The 22,627-nt window shown below is 39.8% G+C and overlaps 1 protein-coding gene across 6 annotated transcripts in view; it reads right to left on the bottom strand.

Moving 5' to 3' along the window:
- The window catches only part of ELMO1 (engulfment and cell motility 1), a 538,367-nt gene that overhangs the window by 387,275 nt on the left and 128,465 nt on the right, over positions 1-22,627 (bottom strand). For all 6 annotated transcript variants that reach the window (XM_058728689.1, XM_058728687.1, XM_058728686.1 and 3 more), the window contains one exon: positions 22,389-22,461. In XM_058728689.1, the coding sequence (XP_058584672.1) occupies positions 22,389-22,461 (73 nt within the window). The remainder of the gene's footprint in view (positions 1-22,388; positions 22,462-22,627) is intronic.

Below are 22,627 nucleotides of genomic sequence, written 5' to 3'. Positions count from 1 at the left end.
AACAGCAAATGCCCAATATATAATACATAAATAGCTATAAACAATGAAAGTGCATAAACACAGATATAACTTATGATGGATACATGAGGTCTTAGGCATACATTTTACTAAACGTACACTAAATGTCTACTAAATTTAATTGAAAAAAAAATTTACAAGACTTTCATTGGAAAATGTCAAAGAACATTCTAATGAATTAATAAATGAAGATAAATCGTTTTCATGGATGAAATAGAAAAATACCATAAAGAAAGCAATTTTCCCCAAAATTAATCCATAAATTAGTTCAATGCTAATTAAAATCCTAACAGGATTTGAAAAGCTGATGCTAAAATACATATAAATGTCACAGTATGGACTGGGAAGGATAATTTTGATAAAGAAAAAGAAGACAGGTTCATTCTCCTGGTATCAAGTTTTGTTACCAAGTTGTAAGTGATCGAAGGTGTGTGGTAAAGAACCAAAAAGCCACAAAGATACCTATACTTGAGAAAACTTGACTCACAACAGAAGCGACGATCAGAAGCAGAATCATGGGGATGGGAAGAAGGGCAATGAATTAGTCAACAAATGGTGCTAGGACAAAAAAGATAAAATTAGAGCCCTGCCTAATGCATGTGCATGCGCGCATGCACACACACACACACACACACACACTTTTTCAAAATTGATTAATTACCTATATAAAAATCAAGACTTCATAGCTTTCGAAAGAAAACACAAAAGAATACCTTTATGACATATGGCTAGAGAAAGTGCTTTTAAACAAGACATGGGAAGCCCAGATATTAAAGGTGTGAGGGAGGAGATCAATTTAATCATCTTAAAATGAATATTTAACTTATTTTTAACAATAGACACCACAGGAAAGTTAACAAAAAGCTATGGACTAAGCGGAGCTAAGAAAAAAGAACTTGTGTCCACTTCCGATAAAGAACTCCTGTCAGTCAATTAGAGTACGACACTCTGCTCCCACTGCTGGACCAAGACTGGACAGGCAGTTTGTAAAAGGGAAATCTGAAGAGATAATAAACATAGGAAATATGCTCAGCCTCAACAGTTAGGGAAATAGTAATTAAAACCACAAGAAGCCGCCCAGCATCCCCATCCACTTGGCTAAAAAGACTGTGACAGCAAGCACTGGTTAGGAAGGCGGGAATACGAACTCTACGTTATGGGTGGCACTAGGCCGGCTGAAGGTCGTTGGGCAATTTCTGGTAAGGCTGAATCGGGGCACACCCTGCAACCCAAAGGCTTTCTACATTCTGTAGTGGAGAAACTTTCAAGTGAGGGCACATGAATACATGTACAAGAATATTCATTACAGTACTATTTGTGATACCAAAATTGGGGAAACAACTGCTTATCAACTGGGTTTTATTCATGCCATGGGGTATTATGCATAATTCATCTCAAAAATATAAGTTTGGATGAGAAACTTAAATTGGAAAATATTACCTACAGTATGATAGCAGTAACTTCAATTTTAAAATGCTAAACAATTCTCTATATTATTCACGAAAACATAAATATGTAGAAAACATATAAAACATTCATGAGGATAATGTACATCAATCTCAGGCTAGTACTTACCTCTGGGGAGAGAGGAATAGAAAGAGAAACAGGAAGAATGACAGAGTAGGGCTTAAGCCAGACTAGCTTTTTTTTTTTTTAAGATAATCTGAAGCAATAGGCAAAATGTTAATATCTATTAACATCTAGATGATTGAGTATATGGGTGTCAGTTATATCATTTCCTGTGCTTTTTTGATATGTTTGAAATATGGCATGATTAAAAAGTTTTAAATTACTATTTAAATGATTTCTGCTTGACAATAATATCACTAGTCTAAAATTCATCGGTCTGAGTCAAAAGCAGTGGCTGGATTTCTTACATCTATGCATTACTCTGTAATGAGGGAATAATTAAAGATATAAACATATATTTAAAAACAATGTGCTGACTATAAATTAGCCTTGCACAATCTTGTTCTTCTTTTCCCTGCCAACAGTTACATTCTTAAAACAACCAAAATGCAGTCTTTTTAAAAAGTGCCTATTAGTCAAGCCAGTGGTTTTCAAATAATGAAATGCTTTTGTTCTAGAAAGGGGATAAAAAAAATCCCTCAGATGATGCCTCAGAACCTAAACTAGACAAAGAGGCAGTGTATTAATATTAACATGTTTTATGAGCTCAAGTTTGTAAATGTGTATTTTACCAAGGTCATCAGTAGGAATTAAGGAAGCTTTTATAGTAACATAAAAATTCAATATCTGGTATTGTGGATGATTATCAAAATAATATAACAAGCTTCCACATTCAATTTACTTTGTGTTTTATTATCTTACTCACTGTGGAGAAAATCTGGATGCATTTCCACTGTGTACAAGTTTTCTACTGCTGTATAACAAATTATCACAACCTTAGAAGCTTAAGACAACACAATGTGTAATGTCACAGTTTCTATGGGTCAGGAATCTAGAATGTTTTAGCTAGGTCCTTTACTTGGGTTTTTCAGGGCTGAAATCAAGATGCTGGTTGGCTGAATCCTAATTTGGAATTCAGAGGCCTCTGTCAAGTTCATTCCAACTGTTGATGAATTTGTTTCCTTGTGTATGACTAAGATCCCTCTTCCCTCCATTTTTAAGCTAGCTATTGACAAGGAACCATGGTCAACTCCAAGGGGTTGCTCTCCTCCCATCCTTATCCTGGAGCCTTTTCCATAACATGACAATTTTCTCCTTCTCAGGGACAAAAGGAGAGCATCTCTATAGTGCTTTAGCTTCTCTTAAAGGGCCCCTCTAATTAGGTCAGGCCCACAATGATAATCGCCCTTCTGATTAACCCAAAGTCAAGTGATTAAGGACCTTAACTGCATATGCAAATGCCTTGGAACATACAGTATGAGATAATCACAGAAGTGACATCCCATCATATCCATGGATCCAGACCATATTCAAAGAGAGAGAATTATACTGGGCATGCAACACTAGGGGGTGGGTATCTTGGGTGCCACCTTGGATGCTGCCAACCACACACACACACGTATGTACCTGTCAGTGGTAAATGTTTTGAGAGCCTAACTCGAAATCTAAGGATTCTTGGAAAAGGTACAATGGGACACCTTTTCTTTCAAATCTATATAACTAACATCTAATCTCAACTCTCATTCCTGATAAATATTCAAATTCAGACCAAAAAAAAAAAAAAATCCAAAGCTCACAGAAAGGAATCAATTAGATTTTCACCTGTTACTGGACACCAGCCATGCTCCTAAGCCAATATATCTGAACCACCCCTGTTCTATGTGGGCCAGCACACAGGTGCAGCAGCAGTAAACCTGCTTAATGATTTTGCTTGAATGGATGGATTCGTGCCTGATTTAAAATAAAACAGTACAATCTTCCCAGTCAATGACACATTTATAAGCAGTGTAAATATATGCACAGGGATGGAGGAAATGAAATGCTTCATATTGATGTCTGTTTAAAGTCAACTTAACCTGGCACCTTAATAATGATGAAGCTCTTATTACAGTTTCTGTTGATTCTCTTACTTACGTTTAAAGAACTCAAAATAATATTTTAAAAGGCTGTATAAACTAAATACATCTGCAATTCCTGAACCACCTCTGAAAACCCCTGAAATGGAACTTTCTTCATAATAATACAGAAGATCTTCATTTCAGTTCCAAAATTCACCACCAGAAGCTCTGCAACCTAAAACTCCAAAACCCCTAAGGCTTCTGTGAGCCCTAAATGCTTAAATGAAATCATCCATTAAAGTGCCTGGTGCCTAGGGGGTCCTTAACAAATGGTGACTGTATAAGCCAGGATGACCCCGTTTCTTTGACTCATCATTAAACTTCTATCTTCTAAGGAAACAGTGAAAAAAATCACAAAAAGCCTCAGTTTAAAGAATGGACGCTATTGTATTGTTTTAAAAAAACCAAAAGAGAGAGGGGCATCTGTGTGGCTCAGTCGGTGAAGCATCCGACTTTGGCTCAGGTGATGATCTCACGGTTCGTGAGTTCAAGCCCCATGTCGGGCTCTGTGTGGACAGCTCAGAGCCTGGACCCTGCTTCAGATTCTGTGTCTCCCTCTCTCTCTCTGCCCCTCCCCTGCTTGTGCTCCTCTCTAAGATTAGTAAAACATTAAAAACAAAAGAAAAAATAGAACAGAAGAGAAAAAAGGCAAGTAAAAAGTCCAAACAAAAAGAACTGATTTTAAAACTGAGTTGAATACTTTCAGCCATGAAGAAAGTTTGACAAATAAATAGAAAATATGACTCACTGAGGGATGACCACAGCTAGGTGACTTACATGTTGTCTTGCTAGTATTAAGCCTTTTATTCTTCAGTACACAATGAAATAGGCAGAGTATATTAACTAACATGTTAAGATGTCCAGTATGTATTACGTTAAAATGTAAATTATGCTGGGGCACCCGGGTAGCTCAGTCAGTTGAGTGATGGATTCTTGATTTCGGCTCAGGTGGTTATCTCAATGTGGGATCAAGCCCTGCATCAGGCTCCACACTGTGCGTGGAGCTTGCTTAAGATTCTCTCTCCTTCTGCCCCTCTCCCCTAACTAGCGCTGTCTGCCTCTCAAATTTAAAAAAATGCAAGTTATGAAAAAATGTGTATGCTATGATCTCATTTTGCAAGAACAAATATGTATCCAAACTCAAATATGTATCCTGAAATGTTAGTTTTCTCTAAGTAACAGGATTGTGATCATTTAAACAATTTTGACTCTTCTTTTTTTAATATGTCTCCAATGTGCTTACCTTATTTGTGTAAATTTTGTAAATGAAATTTGATTACTTCATATCAGCTTGCTTAGGAGCAGCAAATACTGAGAAAAGACTTTTATATAAGTTACACTAAATTAGTAAAGTGGTACCTCATTATTTTTTTTTTTATATCTAAAAACCTAAACCTACAGTGCTTGCAAGTCTGAAGTTACAAGAGATAAGGCATCTGAACACAGGGGAAAAGAAAGAAAAGTAGATGAACAGAGCCCGGGAAGAGACATTTTTTTAAAAGATGGCTAATAACCTAAAGATGATAGTGAGGAAAGATAGAGTGAAAGAAAAATGAAGTCACAGAGAGACAGAAAGGAAAAATCAGCAGGAAGAAACAGGATCACAGGAGGGAAAAATAAAAGTCAGGGAGCAAAGAAAGAATGGCAAAAGGGAAGAAATACATTTTTAAAAACCATAATGTAAGAGGAAGCTATCCCTTCCTAGTCATCTCTTAATGAAATGCAAAATCTTAAATAAGGTCATAATGAATCATTTTTAAACTTATGTTTTGGTTGGGGTTTCCCCCCCTCCGACAGGAGTGAGAAATGACAAGTGTGCTTGATAGCCAAGGTTAACTTGACCTCTATCAGTACCAGAGATTCGACAGCACTGCAATTAACCCACCAGGTCTCTTTCAGATCTTTCTCTGTAGCTACAGCACCAACTTCATGATCGTCTTTGAAAAATGAAGAGTGGTTACTTACTGGTTTACAAGTGCAGTTGATGTAACAAAATGCTCACTTTTGTATTTGGACTTGAAACTTTAGGTGTGGTAAAGGAAGTGAACCAATTTCCCCCAAAATTATTCTCAGAAGAAGGAGTAAATATCAAAGTGCCTAATAAATTCCCTCTATTTTCCTGTGAACACTTTCTCAATTTATACAATCACTGTCCCCCTCCATCCTCAAAAAAGAGAAGCAACAGATCTTTTCGCCTCTTGTATCCTTTATCGAAGTGGAAATTGTCTCATTGCTACTGTATGTTTTAATGATGTAAACTTTCTTCTACTTTTCTTCTTTTATATTTTCTTCTTCCTCTTAGCTTAAGCAGTTGAAATCTAGCAAAAGTGAAAAAACACATTTTAATCTTTGGATAATCTCTGGAAAGTAGGAAACCTGTCTCACAGCTCTTCCCTGAAAGAGAAAGCTAAAGAAATGTTGCATACGGTGGTTTCATGAAAAAGCCCCAGAGTTCTCTGCCACTCCTTCTATAGAGAGGGTGGTCCCTTGTCCTCTGCTCTTGATTGTGGTTAGGCTTATGACTGCTTCAAGCAAAAGAGTATAGCAGAAGATTCCAGAGAACTTCTGAGGCTAGGTCATCAAAAGCCATGCAGCTCCTGCTTGGCTCTCTTGAAACACTGGCTCTTAGGAAGTACCGTCGCAGGGAGCTTCTCAGAACACTGCTACATGCTGCAAGAAAGCCCAAGCCACATGCAAAGGCCACATGTAGGCACTTCAGTTTATGGTCCCAGCTGATGGGTGCCCACCCTTTGAGTCATTCCAATCCAGAAGCCAAACAGACCAGTGAAGAAGCTTCCAAATGATTCCATCTCCCAGATATTTGTGTCCTTCCAAATGAGACTCCAAGCAATGAATTACAAGCCATCAACCTTGCTTTGCCATGTTCAAATCCCCGACCCAGATTATCAATGAGTATAACTAATCATTTCCACTGATAATGGGTTTTTGTTTTATGTTACTATGTTTCGGGTGTTTTTTGAAGCAACAATAGACAGCTGAAACAATGGAGATAAAAAAAAAAAGGTCACGCAATAATTATTACCGTAACTTAACTCTGATCACAGTGGAAAGAGTGGGCAATCTAGAACCCTTATGTCACCCAGTGTCACATCCAGAAAACAACTGCAAAGAGGTGGAGATTAAAATCTCTTTGCTCTCTCCAGTCTGTCTACCAAACTTTCTTCCCTTTTTTTTTTTTTTTATTTCTCTTTTTTCTTTTGATCTTTGTTTCATGCCTACCCCTTAAGTCTGCCCTTGGGTCACTGACTTACTGTTCTAGTGGGTAGTCATTTTTCATGAAACAAATATCTACTGAGCACTGTTCTAGACATTGAGATTAAAAGATGAGGAAATCTGTGTCTGGGACCTTGTAATAAAATGTTTTTCAAACTGTGGATCACAACCATTAATAGTCATGAATTCATCCTGATAGGTCTTCCCAAACATTTTAAAAATATAAAATAATACAGAAAATAACATACTAAAAATAACAACAAAAAAAGGCTTTCCGGGGATGCCTGGGTGGCTCAGTCAGTTAAGCATCCAACTTCAGCTCAGGTCATGATCTCACGGTTTAGGAGTTCAAGTCCTGCATTGGGCTCTGTGATGATAGCCTGCTTCAGATTCTGTGTCTCCTTCTCTCTCTGCTCCTCCCCCACTCACGCTCTGAGTGTGTGTCTCTCTCTCTCAAAAATAAACATTAAAAATAAATTTTTTAAAGGCTTTCCAAATAGTATAAGTGACTATTGTTACATTAATCTTTTTTTTTTTTTTTTTTTTCCCTAAGTAGGCTTCATACCCAGCACAGGGCCTGATGCAGGGCTTGAATTCATGACCCTGTGATCAAGACTGGAGCAAAGATTAAGAATCAGACACTTAACCAGCTGAGCCACCCAGGCGCCCCTGTTTCATGAATCTTTTATCCTTTGACACAAACACATGATGTCTATATTGTTTCCAGCCTAAAACTTTGAGAAAATGTAGTCTAATAGCTAGACAAAAATAACCTCATTTCTGAAAGGAAAAAAAAAAACCATGAATGAGATTGTGCTTAGGAAATCTGCAGTTAAGTTGCTGGCTTTGGAACACATTGTAAGAATCACAGAGCCTTTCTCAGAACTGTTTTCCTCCACTGATAACTGGTTTTGTTTTTTACTATTGTTAGTTTTGTTTAGGAGTATTCTAGTGTTTCTAGGGCCATTCTTGGTAAACAAGTGCCTGCCTTCAGAGTGTGTCACTCATTCTGTATCTGAGCATGACACAGTTAAATGTTTGAGTACTTGAGTCAACCTATTCATTGGTTTAATAACTGAACTAGAGAACATGGAATTATCATGACCTCTGGCATTTATCTTTGCCTGCAATTCTAGAAGCAGTCCTATCTTACCAAACCCAAGCTAGGGAGCCTAAGCAAAAAAAAGTTAGCTGCCTGTGTAATCACCATGATAGCCTCTATCCAACAGTCAGTGGTAAACATTAAATAACATGTCATAAAACCACTGACATCTGAGTAATTCCGATGGCAGTCAGTACCTCCTCTCTCCTGCGCCCTCTCATTTATGTGACTCAACTTAGACTGGCTTTTTTTTTTCTTCATCCTGAAATAAGTATATATTTTTCCAAGTCTTCCCTAGAGGAAAAGCACCAAATGATTTAAAATGATAGCTCCCATCCAATTCCCAAACTCTAATTAGGAAATTCTAAAACCACCCAAAAAAATGTTTTTACAGAAAACTTCAGAAAGTCTACTGCCGATTTAGTTTGAGTCACTGAGAACAAAATACCAGGATAGAGGTGAGATGACATTCCCAGAACAGGCAGTGGCTGGCCAAAGCCCAATCCCAGGGCTACATAGCTCGTGAGGAAGGTCCGGACAGTCTGAGGAGTACATACACATGTGTGGGTGTGTGTGATTGTGTGTGTATTCCAATTTTAATAAGTTGAGCTTGATGGGTTGAGGAAGGGCTGAGGGAAGCCAAGCAGTACCTACCACTTCATCCTAAATAACATCACAGGAATCAAACACCCAGGTGTGCCATAGGGCCATCATCTTGCCCATAGCTCAACCCCGGCCTTCTGTCTTCATCTACTGAACTGGGAAAAATCTAGTATGTTCTTTAGTAGAATTTTTTTTAAGTCTATATATTTGAGAGAGAGAAAGAGCGTGAATGGGGGAAGGGCAAAGAGAAAGAGGAAGAGAGAGAGAATCCAGCAGGCTCTGCACTGTCAGCACAGAGCCTGATGCATGGCTCAGAACTCACGAACCATGAGACCCTGGCCTGAGCCAAGATCGAGAGTTGGATGCTTAACTGACTGAGCCACCCATGCGCCACCTAAAGTAAATGTTAACAATATTAATAATCTTTTGGTTCCTGACTTGGAGAAATTCAAAATGTAAGGTCTGGGGAGTAATTATAAAAAAGTGTTGGTTCACATGTGGCAAGATACTACTACAGAGTGAATGCTTCTGTTTCCCAAATTTGTTTGTTGAATCCTAATGCCCAATATGATGATATTAGAAGGTGAGACCTTTAGGAGGTGATTAGGTCATGAGGGTAAAGCCCTCACGAATGGGATTAGTGCCCTTATAAAAAGAGACCCTCTGGAGCTTTCTCTCCCTTCTGCTATGTTGAGGGCACAGTGAAAAGATGACCACCTCTGAACCAAGAAGCAGGCCCTCTCCAGACACCAAATCTGCCAGCACCTCCGTCTTGGACTTCTTGTTTCCAGAATTGTGAGAAATAAAATTGTGAGAAATAAAATTATAACAGCCTAAAAGGACCAAAACACAAGCCAACACAAAATGACATTATTTCAAAGCGTTTTTTGTTTTGGTCAAAATTCTGGCTCCAACCTCTGTTCTTGGTGACATGTTTTCACCATATGTACATGTAAAGCCAACTGCAAACAGCTGCATTCAGTTGTTCACTGGTTATTGGAAAATGGGTCACCACAGTGGAGTGTGACTATCATAAACTTCTCCTTCATGTAATGAAAAAGAGTGTGTGGGGGTGGGGTAGAGAATACCAACAAAATTTCTAAGCCATGGCCCATATTTTCCTTCACGGAAAGTCTGAAGCATTCATTTATTTAAGCCTAGAATTCTCTCTGCTCTCCTGTGACTACTGCTTCCTTAGAGTCAATTGACTAAAGTGAAGAACTTATGATAGGTGAGCCACATGAATATTAATAGATCCCCAGGGTGAAATAAAGTAAAATACACTTTCTCAGAATTGAACAATCACATAATTTGGGGTAAATTATCTTTCATAAGTATAGTTTGATTCTTAGAGGTTGTAATTTGCTATAATGAAAATAAAAATGATAATGCTGACTAAAATTATATTACTGTCTGATTATCTGCATAATAATGATTTACTTGTATACTGTAAGGTACAGGGGGGCTCTTATTTTTCCCTCCCCATGGCAATTGCAGTGAACTAGAGATAAATTCCTAAAGCTGACCATGTTCTCAGGAATAGGTCATTTATTCCAAATAGGGAGTACTTCAAACCATAGAACTGATTTAATTATTATGAGACTTCATGAACCCTTAAAAATTTTAATTGATATTCAGCAACGTGTGAATATCAAATTCAGATGTGTGTGTGTGTGTGTGTGTGTGTGTGTGTGTGTGTGAATATATATAGTGTACTTATTTTAGAGAGATAATTAATAAGCTGTGGGGGACCAAAAGCCAAACTCAACTTTTTAACATTGATTTAAGACTCTTAGAGAAGCATTAAGATTCATTTATTCACTCTACAATTCCTCCATGGTGAATAATCTGAAAGTGTATGTGCCTATTCTGTTAATTGAATTAACCAACATCATACATATTTATTAAGAGACTAATTGTACTTTCTATCTTACAGAGAAAACTGCATCACATTAAATCAACAAACAGTCCTCAAACACCTATTTCTTTTTTGTTCAAGAAACCAGGTGAGACACTGTAAGAGGGGTCTAGAGGTGGAACACAGTTTTTGATTGCAAGGTGTTTCGAATCCCATGGAGAAGAAAATACAAATTAGCACACAAATAGTTAAACATCATTTCAAGGCAACAGCAAAGACATGCAGGTTCTGATTCTCTACAAATGAAACTACCAGACAATAACTAAAGAAACAATGATTCTGAAAGCAGTAAAGATGGGAAGAAATTTACAAGAAGACTGAATTAAGAAACTAATCTCCAGAACTGGGGTTAAGATTCTTTCAGGCAAATAGCCAAGGTTTCTTCCAGCTCAAACAATTTAGGATTGGTAGGGAGAAGAGGTCAGCTGTCCTGAAATGGCAGTTATTTTAATAAGACTGCTTTCAGTGTGTGTTTGTTGCGAAGATTCATCTCCCCAGGAGCAAAGAGTATGTTATTTTGTGTCTTTATCCAAAGCACCTAGTCCTGTACCTGAAACACGATAATAGGAGGAAGGGGCGGGAGGAAGAACAGGACTGAATTCCAGAAGCAAGGTTTATTTAGAGTTTATTCAGGCAGGTTGTCTGAAGTTGAGAAAACAAGACAGACAAGCAACATTGAAAATGTTGCCTGGGGCGAGACTGTGACACGCCTTGATGGCCAGGTTAAATAAGTAAGAAATTGGACCTCATGCTCTCTCAGCAACAGTAAAATGATGCCTCCAGTTCAGGGAGCGCCCAGGCCTACAGGCCAATAAGATTTCATAATGTGGATTCTCATTATACGCAGGAATAAGGGGAAAGATCCAGAACCTGCTCACACTTCTAGTGGTAGTGTGCAATCATGACCAACAGCCTTGTTAAAAATGCTCGAACCCCAGCCCTCATCTACGGAATCTAAACCTCTAGATTTGACACGTGATCTGCATTTAAATCTGAGAGCTGTTGTTTTGGAAAATGAAAGTACCCCAGGTGGACATGACACAGACTTACTATCTAAAAAGTAAAACACTACATATTATATTATAAATACACTAAAACCATTGCAGTATATATAGTAACTGGGCAGATTTTATGGTGTATGAGTCAGATGTTTAAAAAATAAAGCATAAGATGGGTCGCCTGGGTGGCTTGGTCGGTTAAGCATCCGACTTCGGCTCAGGTCATGATCTCACGGTCCGTGAGTTCGAGCCCCGCGTCGGGCTCTGTGCTGACAGCTCAGAGCCTGGAGCCTGTTTCGGATTCTGTGTCTCCCTCTCTCTCTGCCCCTCCCCTGTTCATGCTCTGTCTCTCTCTGTCTCAAAAATAAATAAACGTTAAAAAAAATTTTTTTTAAATAAAAAAATAAAAAAAATAAAGCATAAGAGTTCAGATTCTACTTAACAGATTTTTTAAATGTGCACTGAACCACATAGGTCCACAGAGGATCAAATTATAAACCTAACTGATTCAAAAATCATATTCCCAATAATCTTTTCAAACATGACCCTCATCCATCATCAATTGGTATCTATCTAGTTTATCTCTAGACTGAAAACTCTATGAAATCAGGGACTTATCTTTTTCATCCCATCACATGCTTAAATGTCAAATCTGAGCAAATAGATTTCTCCCTCTTTCACTCCTATGCCCCAATCTACAGGAAATATTAAGATTTTTTTCTACTTATTTTCCTATGAATGTAAGTTAGAAAATGTTTTATGTTCTATATTAGGAGTACCCAAAAGGGATGTTAAAATTGAGTATGTTAGTCAGATAATTATATTAACATTTTATCTGGCTGTGCAAATCAACAAATTTATCAAGAAGACAGCACTGTGGAAATAAATAAAGAGAGCAGTTCAATTTAACTGCAATATGTTATTATTAACCTTAGCCAAGGTATCAAGGAGGTTAATACAAAACAAGCCTTTTTTTTTTAGTTTAGTTATTATTTATTTTGAGAGAGATAGAGCACAAGTGGGGATCAGAACGGGGCGGGGGGGGGGGGGGGGTGGGGAGAGAATCCCTAGCAGGCTCCACACTGTCAGCACAGAGCCTGATGCAGGGCTCAAACCCACGAACCATAAGATCGTGACTTGGGCCAAAATCAAGAGTCGGATACTTAACTGACTGAGCCACCCAGACGCCCCTGTGGCAAGCTTTTTGAAGGCAGACATTTCAAGAAGATTCTTATCTGGTCCTATTTTCTCCTTGGAATCAAGAGAGCTACCCGGCATTTGATGTCAATCCCTAGATCTATTTCAAAATACCCTTGCATTTCCTTCCTCTCCATAGTAAATGGTTTTCTGATCATTTCTAGCATAGGCTGACCACTCTTCCAGTATGATACATTCAGACTAATCACCGGGAAGTCTGTAGTCATTTATGGTTTAGCTTAGAACCATAAGGCTCCCCAATGCCCTTAGAATAAAATTTAACATCTTTAATACGGCCTTACAAGGCCTTGAGAATTGAGGCTTATGCAAAACTCTCTAGCCACATTTTGCCCATTTCAAGGGCCTCCCCCTGCACCCTTGTCTTAGATATCTGCTTAAATGTCACCTGCTCCAGGCTTAATTAGGTCTGGATGCTTACATTTGTCCTTTGTGACACTTAACAATTATAACTGGCTAATTTGGACTAAATATTTATTTGTCTTTCTTCCCTCCTGGACTTTGAGAATCACGAAGGTTGGAACTATCTTGGGCTCAACACAGTGCCTGGCACATCCGGGAAGTCCATACAAGTTTCTTTTATCGAACATACGCATGCATAGTTTTGTTTTGTTTTTTTTCCTCCTGGCATGGCTGTTTCTGCTTGACAGCCCTGGGTTATAAGCTGGCAGATCCAGTACAAGTAGCCTATCTAGGAGAGTCCAGTGCTTTCCAAAAGCTGGTGACAGGCATTCCAGCAGCCATCAGGGCAAGGAGCGTCCATAATAAAAGTCAGGTTCAATCACAAGTTAAAAAAAAGGGAGAACTCAGCAGCAAGGCACATGTGAACGTAGAGTCTTTAACAAGGCCACAGCAGGCAGCAGGTTGTGAGAAAGGCACGGGAGAGAGCAAAGGGGCAGCACGGAAGAAATGCTTAGAGTCAGGAACCCCAGGAGAGCTGAGTGGACAGGGCAAGGTGAAAAGCAGGAACATTTTTCTTTGCATTCCTGCCTGCTGAGACCCGGTCCTGGGGCACTGGCTCAGGTCTGCAGGTGGGGGCCCGTGCCAGTCACACCTGGCAGAGGGCAGCTTGCAGAGGTGGTGACAGTGGCTTCTGTTGAACAAATCCAGAATCTTGTACCGTAGGCGGCAGAAAAGGGAATGTGGCTGGGTCAGGAAATTTACAACATTCCTGGGCTCTGGTTTGCTCAAATTAAAATGCCTATCCCCGTGAAAGTTCTTTGATCAAGAGTAACCAAGACCAACATAAAGTGGTTTCAGTAAAGGGGTGGGACTGAAAAGCCCCGGCAGGTCCTCTCTCGGGGGTGCAAAGACAGGACACAGAAAGCAGAGAGGGAAATCAGGATGGGAGCTTCTCCCTCTCCACCGCTGCTGACTCCCTCGGGGGGGCCTTCATTCCCACTTCCCTCAATCCTTCCTGCAGGCTGGTTTTACTCAGTGCGCTTACAGCTTGCTCTACCAACTATTTGACTTGCAGGATGATTTATCTGCCATCAGATGTGATTCCATGTGACTGTCTGTTCTGGCAAACACCACCACCCAACTCACCCCTGAATTTCAGATTCCCAGAAGAGAGTATGGGGGGCCCACCTAGGATAATGTGTCAGCTCGTGGTGCCGTTGGCTCTGTGACAATAGGGAAAGGACACAGGGCACCAGGCCATAGAGCTGCCGTCTGGTTCCTGCCCAGGAACCAGGGGCAGGACAGCTCCCCAGGAAAAGACATGCCTCAGTTTGCTTTGTATATTGTTTGGTGGCAGTGTTGGTGGTGGTCTGTGGATGCATGACACTTTCTTCAGGGAAGAACACACTCCAATCGTGAGGCTTCCTTAAACTATTTCACATACAGCCTTGTATTTATTCTCCCTAGCGAACCCTCCCTTGTAATGATCTTCAGTGACTCTCCAACACTTCTGCCCCCAAGCCAAGGCAAAACTAAGACTATACATGTATTTTATGAATGTATGAGAAGCAAAACAACACATGCAACAGACTGTTATTTTTGTTCTCTATTACGGTCCATTCTTAAAGCTCTTTCAATCGACTAAAATGATGTAACTCCCACTAATGAGGGATGATCTACAGTTTGAAAACCCCTACTATTAATTCTATTGTCCTAGAATCTTATCATCCAAAAAGTTTTGCACTTTCACATTATACCTAAAATAGAAGAAAGTTCCCCAATCTTTTCTCAGAAATACCTCCAACCCCACAAGATTTTAGCCACTTTTAGAAGATGAGCCAGATTGACGTGAGACGTCTTGTGCTTCAGGACACCAACCCAGAACAGAGAAAGATGTGGTTAACAAAAATGCCCCTGCTCTCTCTTTATTAGACAGCCTACATCCACCGTACAAAAAAGGGCACGTTTGAAAAAAAAATTACCCAAGGCATATGCACAAATTTGAACTGTTTTGATTACAGCGATCTTGAGCCAGCCACAGGACACTCCTGTTCTCATTTTCTGTAGCGACCGACGGAGACACGTACCCCTGTGTTAGCCGACCCAGTTCAGAGGTGTCATCCACCATCTCTGCACAAAGCTGACCCTCCCATACAGAGATGAAGCCAATTCCCCTGGACTCACTAGCTTTGCTCCAAATGGAAAGGAGTCTCTACTGGTGATGTGTGTACCTCTGCAGAAGTTTTAAAGCAAACTACTTGGCTCAACAATGCTGATCAAATTGGGTTATTGGGTCAAGGATGTATGTCGAGTCAAGGGCTTTCAGGAGGTCAAGAGCTGGTAGAATGAGGACTTTCAGCAGAGGAAACTAGGGAGGCAAAAGAAGATGATGAAAGAATCTATTTTCATCTCCAGCACCAGAACTGGTATGTCTACCATTTCTGGTACGGCATGATGAGGCGTGCCGAAATGCCTGCCTCACAGCACAGCCCAAGAGTGTGGGACACTGGCTCTCGAGTCAGACTTCCTGGGTCCAATCCCAGCCTACTTCCTTACACCCCTGACTCTGTAAAATGGAACATGTAACAATAAAACCCGGTTCACAGGCTTTCCATGAAGATTTAATAAGACAAACAGTCCATGCAAAGCGCTTAGCAGACAGCTTGCCACAGAGCAAACATCCAATAAATGTTCATGGTAGTTGTTCCCCCCACCAGAGCACTCCCGAACTGGCCTGCCAGGATGCTAAAACTCACAAAAAGAGTGTGGTCTTTAAATGAATATATTTCCCAAATTCAGATCAGACATAGTTAGCCTGCTCAAAGACCCATTTGGTGACCTCCTCCCTCCTATAATTATTCGGTTCTTTCCTCTCCTTCCTTAAAACCTGTGCCCATTTCAAGACTATGTCCCCCCACTAGAGAGTGAGATCACGAATGCAGAGAATGGAACATATTCTTCTCACTAGGCCCTCTGTGGAGCCCAGTACTCAAAGCATGACAGTTGAAGTGAATTCCACATGGTTAACTGAGTGATCTCCTGACCGAGTAGAATATACAAGTCCCAGGGACACAATCCTTATCTACCCAGGTTCTGGGAGGCTCAAGGCCTTTGAGAACCAAGAGCATCTGGGAAGTGAGAATGGCATAAAAAGGGATGCCCCACAAATGACCCCATTTCCTTCCCAAAGGTTGCTGCAGCCAGCTTGGCTAAGAGAGCCCAGATGAGGCTTGGCCATCTCTCTTCCTACAAAATAAGAATTAATCTAAATAAGATCCTACCAAGGTATATCACTATACTTCAGACATTCTGAAACAGGTCTTAGTAGGGGGTTAACAGTGGAACATACAGTCTACCAAAGGCATCCTTTACTATGCCCTGTTCTCTCTTAATGCTTAGGTTTAAGCATGACAAAGCAACTTTCCTAAAAAGAACGGTATTAGTACAATAATACTACCTTGCACAATTATATAATCCATACAATCCAAATGAAAATGTACAGTTGACCTGTGAACAGCATAGGAGTCAGAGGCACTGATGTCCAACTCAGTCAAAAATCCACATATAACTTTTGACTCCCTCAAAACTGTACTATCAATGGCTCACTGTTGACTGGAAGCCTTACCAACAACATAAACAGCTGAGAAACACATATTGTGTATGTTATATGTATTATATACTGTGTTCTTACAAGGAAGTAAGCTAGGGAAAAGAAAATGGTGTTAAGAAAATCATAAAGAAAATACATTTACAGTACTGTACTATATTTATTGAAAAAAATCTATGTATAACTGAACCAGGGTAGGTCAAACCCCTGTTGTTCAAGGGTCAGCTGTACTCTGCTAATTTCTAGGGAGTGGAACACTACTTGTTACAACTTCCTCCAAGTTACCCTTTTAGGGAATAAGGAAGCCACAGACTGAAGCTGGTAACAAATGCTCACAAGAAGCTGGCTGTAACTTCCTGTATGTATTTTCGTGAGGCAATTACCATCAGGGTCAGTGGTCTGGGGTCCACGGAAAAGAATCATAAACAAATTGGGGCCTGGGCAGTGGGGACAGAATGTTTCCAGGAGATGGCCTAGAAAGCTTTGAAGAAAGACCCACCCAGGTCCAAGACTCAGCTTAACCACTGCCCATCTGCATGACCTATACAACCTGTTGCTTAACCTCTCTCTCGGTCTCACCTTCCTTGTTGTAAAATGGAGACAATAACACACACATCATCAGACTGAAATGAGGATAATGAGCTAGAATGCTTATTAGCAGTCTCTCTATATAAAAATTTTTTGGAAGACAAATTCCACCAGAATACTTAAACACACAATTCACAAAAATAAACAAGTAGGATATGTCTAACTAAAAATCTCCTTCATAGTAAAGGAAACCATCAACAAAATGAAAAGGCCACCCATGGAAAGGGAGAAAATAATTGCAAATCCTGCATCTGTTAAGGGGTTAATACCCAAAATATATAAAGAACTCACACAACTCAATGGCAAAAACAAACAAACAAACAAACAATCCCACTTAAAAATGGGCAGAGAAACTGAATGAACATTTTCCCAAAGACACACAGATGGCCAATAAGTACATGAAAAGGTACTCAACATCATTCATTATCAGGGAAATGCAAATCAAAACCATAATGAGATATCACTTCACACCAGTTAGAATGGCTATCATCAAATAAATAAACAAGTGTTGGCCAGGATGTGGAGAAAACGGAACCTTCATACACTGTTGGTGGGAATGTAAATTGGTACAGCCAATAAGGAAACCTGCATGGAGGTTCCTCAACTCTTCAGAAATAAAACTATCATATTAACTAACAGCCCCACTTTTGAATATTTATCCAAAGGAAATGAAAATAGGCTATCAAAGGGATATCTGCACTTCCATGTTCATTGCCACATTATTCACAACAGCTATGGTGTATAAACAACCTTAGTGTTTGCCGATGGATGAATGGATAAAAGAATATGTGGCATATACACAGTGGAATATTATTCAGCCATGAGAAAGGAGGAAATCTTGCCATTAGCAAGGACATGGATGGACCTTGAGGGCATTATGCTAAGTAAGATAAATCACACAGAGAAAGACTGATACTCCATGGTATCACTTAAGTCCAGCTCATAGAAACAGAGAGTGGAAAAGTGGTTTCTGGGGCTGGATAGGAGACAGGAAACATAGGGAGAGACTGGTAAAACAACACAAACTTTCAGCTATAAGACGAACAAGGTCTAAAGATCTAATTCAAAATATGATGACTACAGTCGATAATGCTGTGTAATATAACTTGAATTTGCTAACAGAACTTAAATGTTCCCACCAAATAAATAAATAAGCACATGAGGTGATAGATGTGTTAATTAATTAGATGGGGAGAATCCTTACACAGTGTATACATATGTCAAATCACCATGTACTTTAAAGATCTTACAATTTTGTCAATTATACCCCAATAAAGCTGAAAAAAGATACACAATTCACTTTTTATTTTTTATTTTTTCCTGCCTCTGTCTCTCTCTTTCTCTCTCTCTCTCTTTCATTCGGACATCACCCTGAAATATAAAAATTTCTGGGGCAGAATTTGAGCTTGTGAGTAGCTAAACCTTAACTTTCTGTCAGGATTTCTATGCTATGCTTTTGCTGAACACTGCTCAACAACATAATATTCTCTCCCACTGAAAAACCAAAGTTAATGGCCCAATAAGCAAATGAGACTATTTTGGAAAAATGCACTTGGATAACATGAGAAAAGTAGGGGAGGTGCCTTCCTGAGGATATTAGAAGAGAATTACAAGCATCCGTCCATCAGTCACAAAATGCATTAGCTTGTCGAGCCTGGAGAATTTTTCTTCTTTCAAATTACAGGTGATATTTTATCTCTGGCAGAGGGGGGGAGACCACCTCATATGCAAGGGGAAATCAGTAACTAAGAAGAACATGTACAAGTTTCAAAAATTAGTCACCAGTTACCATGGTAATGCAAATATTACCTAACAACTCACTGGGCTGTAAGCAACCAAAATGAGGCTAAAATGGAAAATGGGCTCTATGTATAGGAATATTTGCACTAACCTAACAGCAGACTGAAGGCAGCCCAGGTTTGCGCCTGTGACCCAGGATCCAAGGTCTCTCCTGCCCTGTGCATGACATGTGAGTTCTGTATCACATGCACACACAGCTGTGCCCACTAACAGCTGCAGGAGGAAGAGTGATGACATTCTATTTACAAACAAAGAGCGATGATTGGGAAGATGAGTCTTCTCGTTCCCTAAACTCTTAATAAAAGAATAATCTCTGCTACTGCCCCCTGAAGACAGACAGACTGGATGACAAACATAGGTGGCGGTCCCTTTCAAACTCAACATTAACAATGTTCTCAGGCAACACAAGATTTTCTAAAAAACAACTAAGATGCCTGATAAAATAACAATTTTCCCAGGGTGCCTGGGTGGCTCAGTTGGTTAAGCGTCCAACTTTAGCTCAGGTCATGATCTCACGGTTCACGAGTTCAAGCCCAGCATTGGGCTCTGTGCTGACAGCTCAGAGCCTGGAGCCTGCTTGGGTTCTGTGTCTCCCTCTCTCTGGGCCCCTGCCCACTTGTACTTTGCCTGCCTGTCTGTCTGTCTGTCTGTCTGTCTCTCTCTCTCCAAAATAAATAAAACATTAAATTTTTTTTTATTTTAATAATTTTCCCACTGTTCTGAGTGGTTTGAATTTTCTGTGTATACATTAATTTTCATTAGAACAAAAGCATAAATATTTTATGAATTTTTAAATTATTCCAAGAATTGGCTGCACACACACTTCTAAGTCAAACTTAGTGCATAACTTCTGTGGTACACACAGTACTGGTACCAAAAAACTGCCCCAGAGCTATATCCCCCCAGGTGGTCCTAGGGTTTCCATTAGAATTCCATGGAGGATCTTAAACTGCAAAATTCTAGGCCATATCCAAAGCCAGCTCAATCTGAGTCTCTAGGGGTGGGATCTGAAAATGTCCATTTCTAAAAGGTTCTCCTTGCAATGAGTATGTTCTACAGTCTGAGAATCTCATCCTAGTCATCTACAGTACACTGAGGTCTCCTGCCAATGATGACGGGTTACAGCACAGCCACCAGGGGACACAAGTCAATACAGATTAACCAAATGCAGGGATATTGTGATTCCGTGACTTTGGGCTGTGGTTTACCACAACCCAAGGTTAAAAAAAACCCAGCACAATACACATGTCCTGTATATGTGTGTGTACGACACATGGATTTACAAACAACACAGGTGAGGGGCGCCTGGGTGGCTCAGTCGGTTAAGCGTCCGACTTCAGCTCAGGTCATGATCTCACACTCCGTGAGTTCGAGCCCCGCGACGGGCTTCTGTGCTGACAGCTCAGAGCCTGGAGCCCGCTTCAGATTCTGTGTTTCCCCCTCTCTCTGCCCCTCCCCTGTTCATGCTCGGTATTTCTCTGTCTCAAAAATAAATAAAAACATTAAAAAAAAAAACAAACAACACAGGTGAAGTGATGTGATCTATTCTATTCTCATTTTTTATGCTGTTGCAACCAACAAAACTGATAGCACTGCCCACTAATTGGTGATATTTGAAAAATCCATTATAACTTCTATCCCCCTATAATTATATCACTCAATACTTTTTACACTTTTTCGTATTATGCTCCAAATAGTAGGAAACCATCCAATCTTTTCTGATAATACCCTAAAAGTTGTAATATTTTAGTTATCTTTAAAAGGTGAACCGAGCTGAAATGAGACCGTATTCTGCTTAAAGATATCCACAGCAATATGTTTAACTGCTAACATTTAACTTACTTATTTATACCCTCTTTACCTCATGAAGAAGAGGATGCAGATTATATAAATCAGTAAAGAATCAATGAAAAATAGTAAGAAAATGAAGCTAAGGGAAAATAAAGACAGGAAACTAAGTGTTGGTAGAACACATCAAAGGAACAAGTAAAATTAAATATAACACAGGCCAGGAAATCTAGTCCACTTGTTGACTCTCAGCTTTCTGTCAATTAGTAGGAAGAGAAAAACACGATCAGTTATAAAAATTCCAGTGTCCATCTGGGAAGAACAAAGCAATTTCTGAGAAGCATTCCCAAGTCTGTGGCTATACTCCTACTGGGCTGGACTGAATTACCATCTGCCCCCAACCCCCATACACACACACTCCTCTGGGGACAGCAAGCCCTCACGGTAACTGCAGGACCCTCGTTACAGCCTCCACCTTGCACAACCACTTGATTCACAGGTAAACTGATGGTCGCTCCAGGGACTGCTGATTGGGAGGAACAAAATCTGGAGCCTGAGGTCACCCAATAACCCCCTCCTCTAAGAGCACTTTGTATTCACTTCTGTCCCAGAACTGACTACCTTGTTGTCATGAAAACTGTTCAGGGGGCTTGAGCCTTTCCTCCCCACCAAGTCCACAAGGTTATAAAGTTCCATGAGGACAATATTGACTCTATGTATTTCAGTGAATTCTTCATTAAAATAACTAAACACTAAGCTCTTCTAGAAATTCCCAAAAGGCAAAGTGATTGAAGCACAAAAACCTAAACTTATTTTTTGATTGTATTATTTACTACTCGTGAGATATTGGCCAAGCCATTGGACTTTAGTGGTTCAGTTTCTTATCTGTGACCCAAAGCCAATACTGTTTACAACACAGGTTAGTCTTGAGGAAGAAACCCACAAACGTATGTAAATGTGCCTAGCCCAGTTCCTTGGCACACAGTAGGTGTTGAATAAATATTAGTTTTCCCTTCTCCTGTCAGGGATCTCTCGGAGACATTGCTTTTACTTGCTGCCACAACCACGTTAGTCCTTACCACTCCCTCCTTCTCCTCCAAGCTTCTTAAAGAGTAAAAAAAAAAACAAAATCCCCCATGAAGAATGCAAGGTTCCCTGAGCCACAGAATACTCAGTGTCTACACAATGCCGCCTTTGAAAAGGTTTCTTACCATTGTTTCCACTACTTTAAACAGGACTTAAGAGATTGTTCTTAAAAAAAAAACAGTCTGAGAAAGGAGTCATTAAACATCAAATAAATGCTGTAACCAAGGAATAAGAATGACTAGTATATGCACAGTTAGAAGGCAAATGTAGTTGCTAAAACGTGATGCAGAAACCTATCTGGTCTTCACTCCTGAAGACGCTAACTATTGCCTTGTTCATACTAAAGTAGCAGTCTTTGCTCTGCACACTCTATTTTTACAGATGATAGAGGTGTAAAATTTAAATCAGCAGGTCTAGTCTAGTCCTGAACACAGGAAATATCAGTCATATTTTAATTTTTTTAAATAGAAGTGTCCCAGATTAAATAATGTGGTTGACCTACCTTTTCTGTGATATAGAAGTTGGAACTATCGGCGTGCTGCAGTGCAAAGTACTCATGGTTGGCAAGGGACCACCTTAAAAATATAAGCATAAACTGATCAGAAAAACAAAAAAACTGGGTCATTGTCATTTTTACAGTGTGACAGAATTAGAAGGATGAAGCGCCCTACACTTGGAATTTGGCCAGTACCCAACACACCCCCCAGTGAGCTTCCTAACACTGGAATGACATTAGCCCAC

Source organism: Neofelis nebulosa, chromosome 4, assembly GCF_028018385.1.
Source record: "Neofelis nebulosa isolate mNeoNeb1 chromosome 4, mNeoNeb1.pri, whole genome shotgun sequence".
Taxonomy (NCBI): domain Eukaryota; kingdom Metazoa; phylum Chordata; class Mammalia; order Carnivora; family Felidae; genus Neofelis; species Neofelis nebulosa.
The sequence above is the reverse complement of the archived record's forward strand: the minus strand, read 5'-3'. Positions and strand labels throughout refer to the sequence as shown.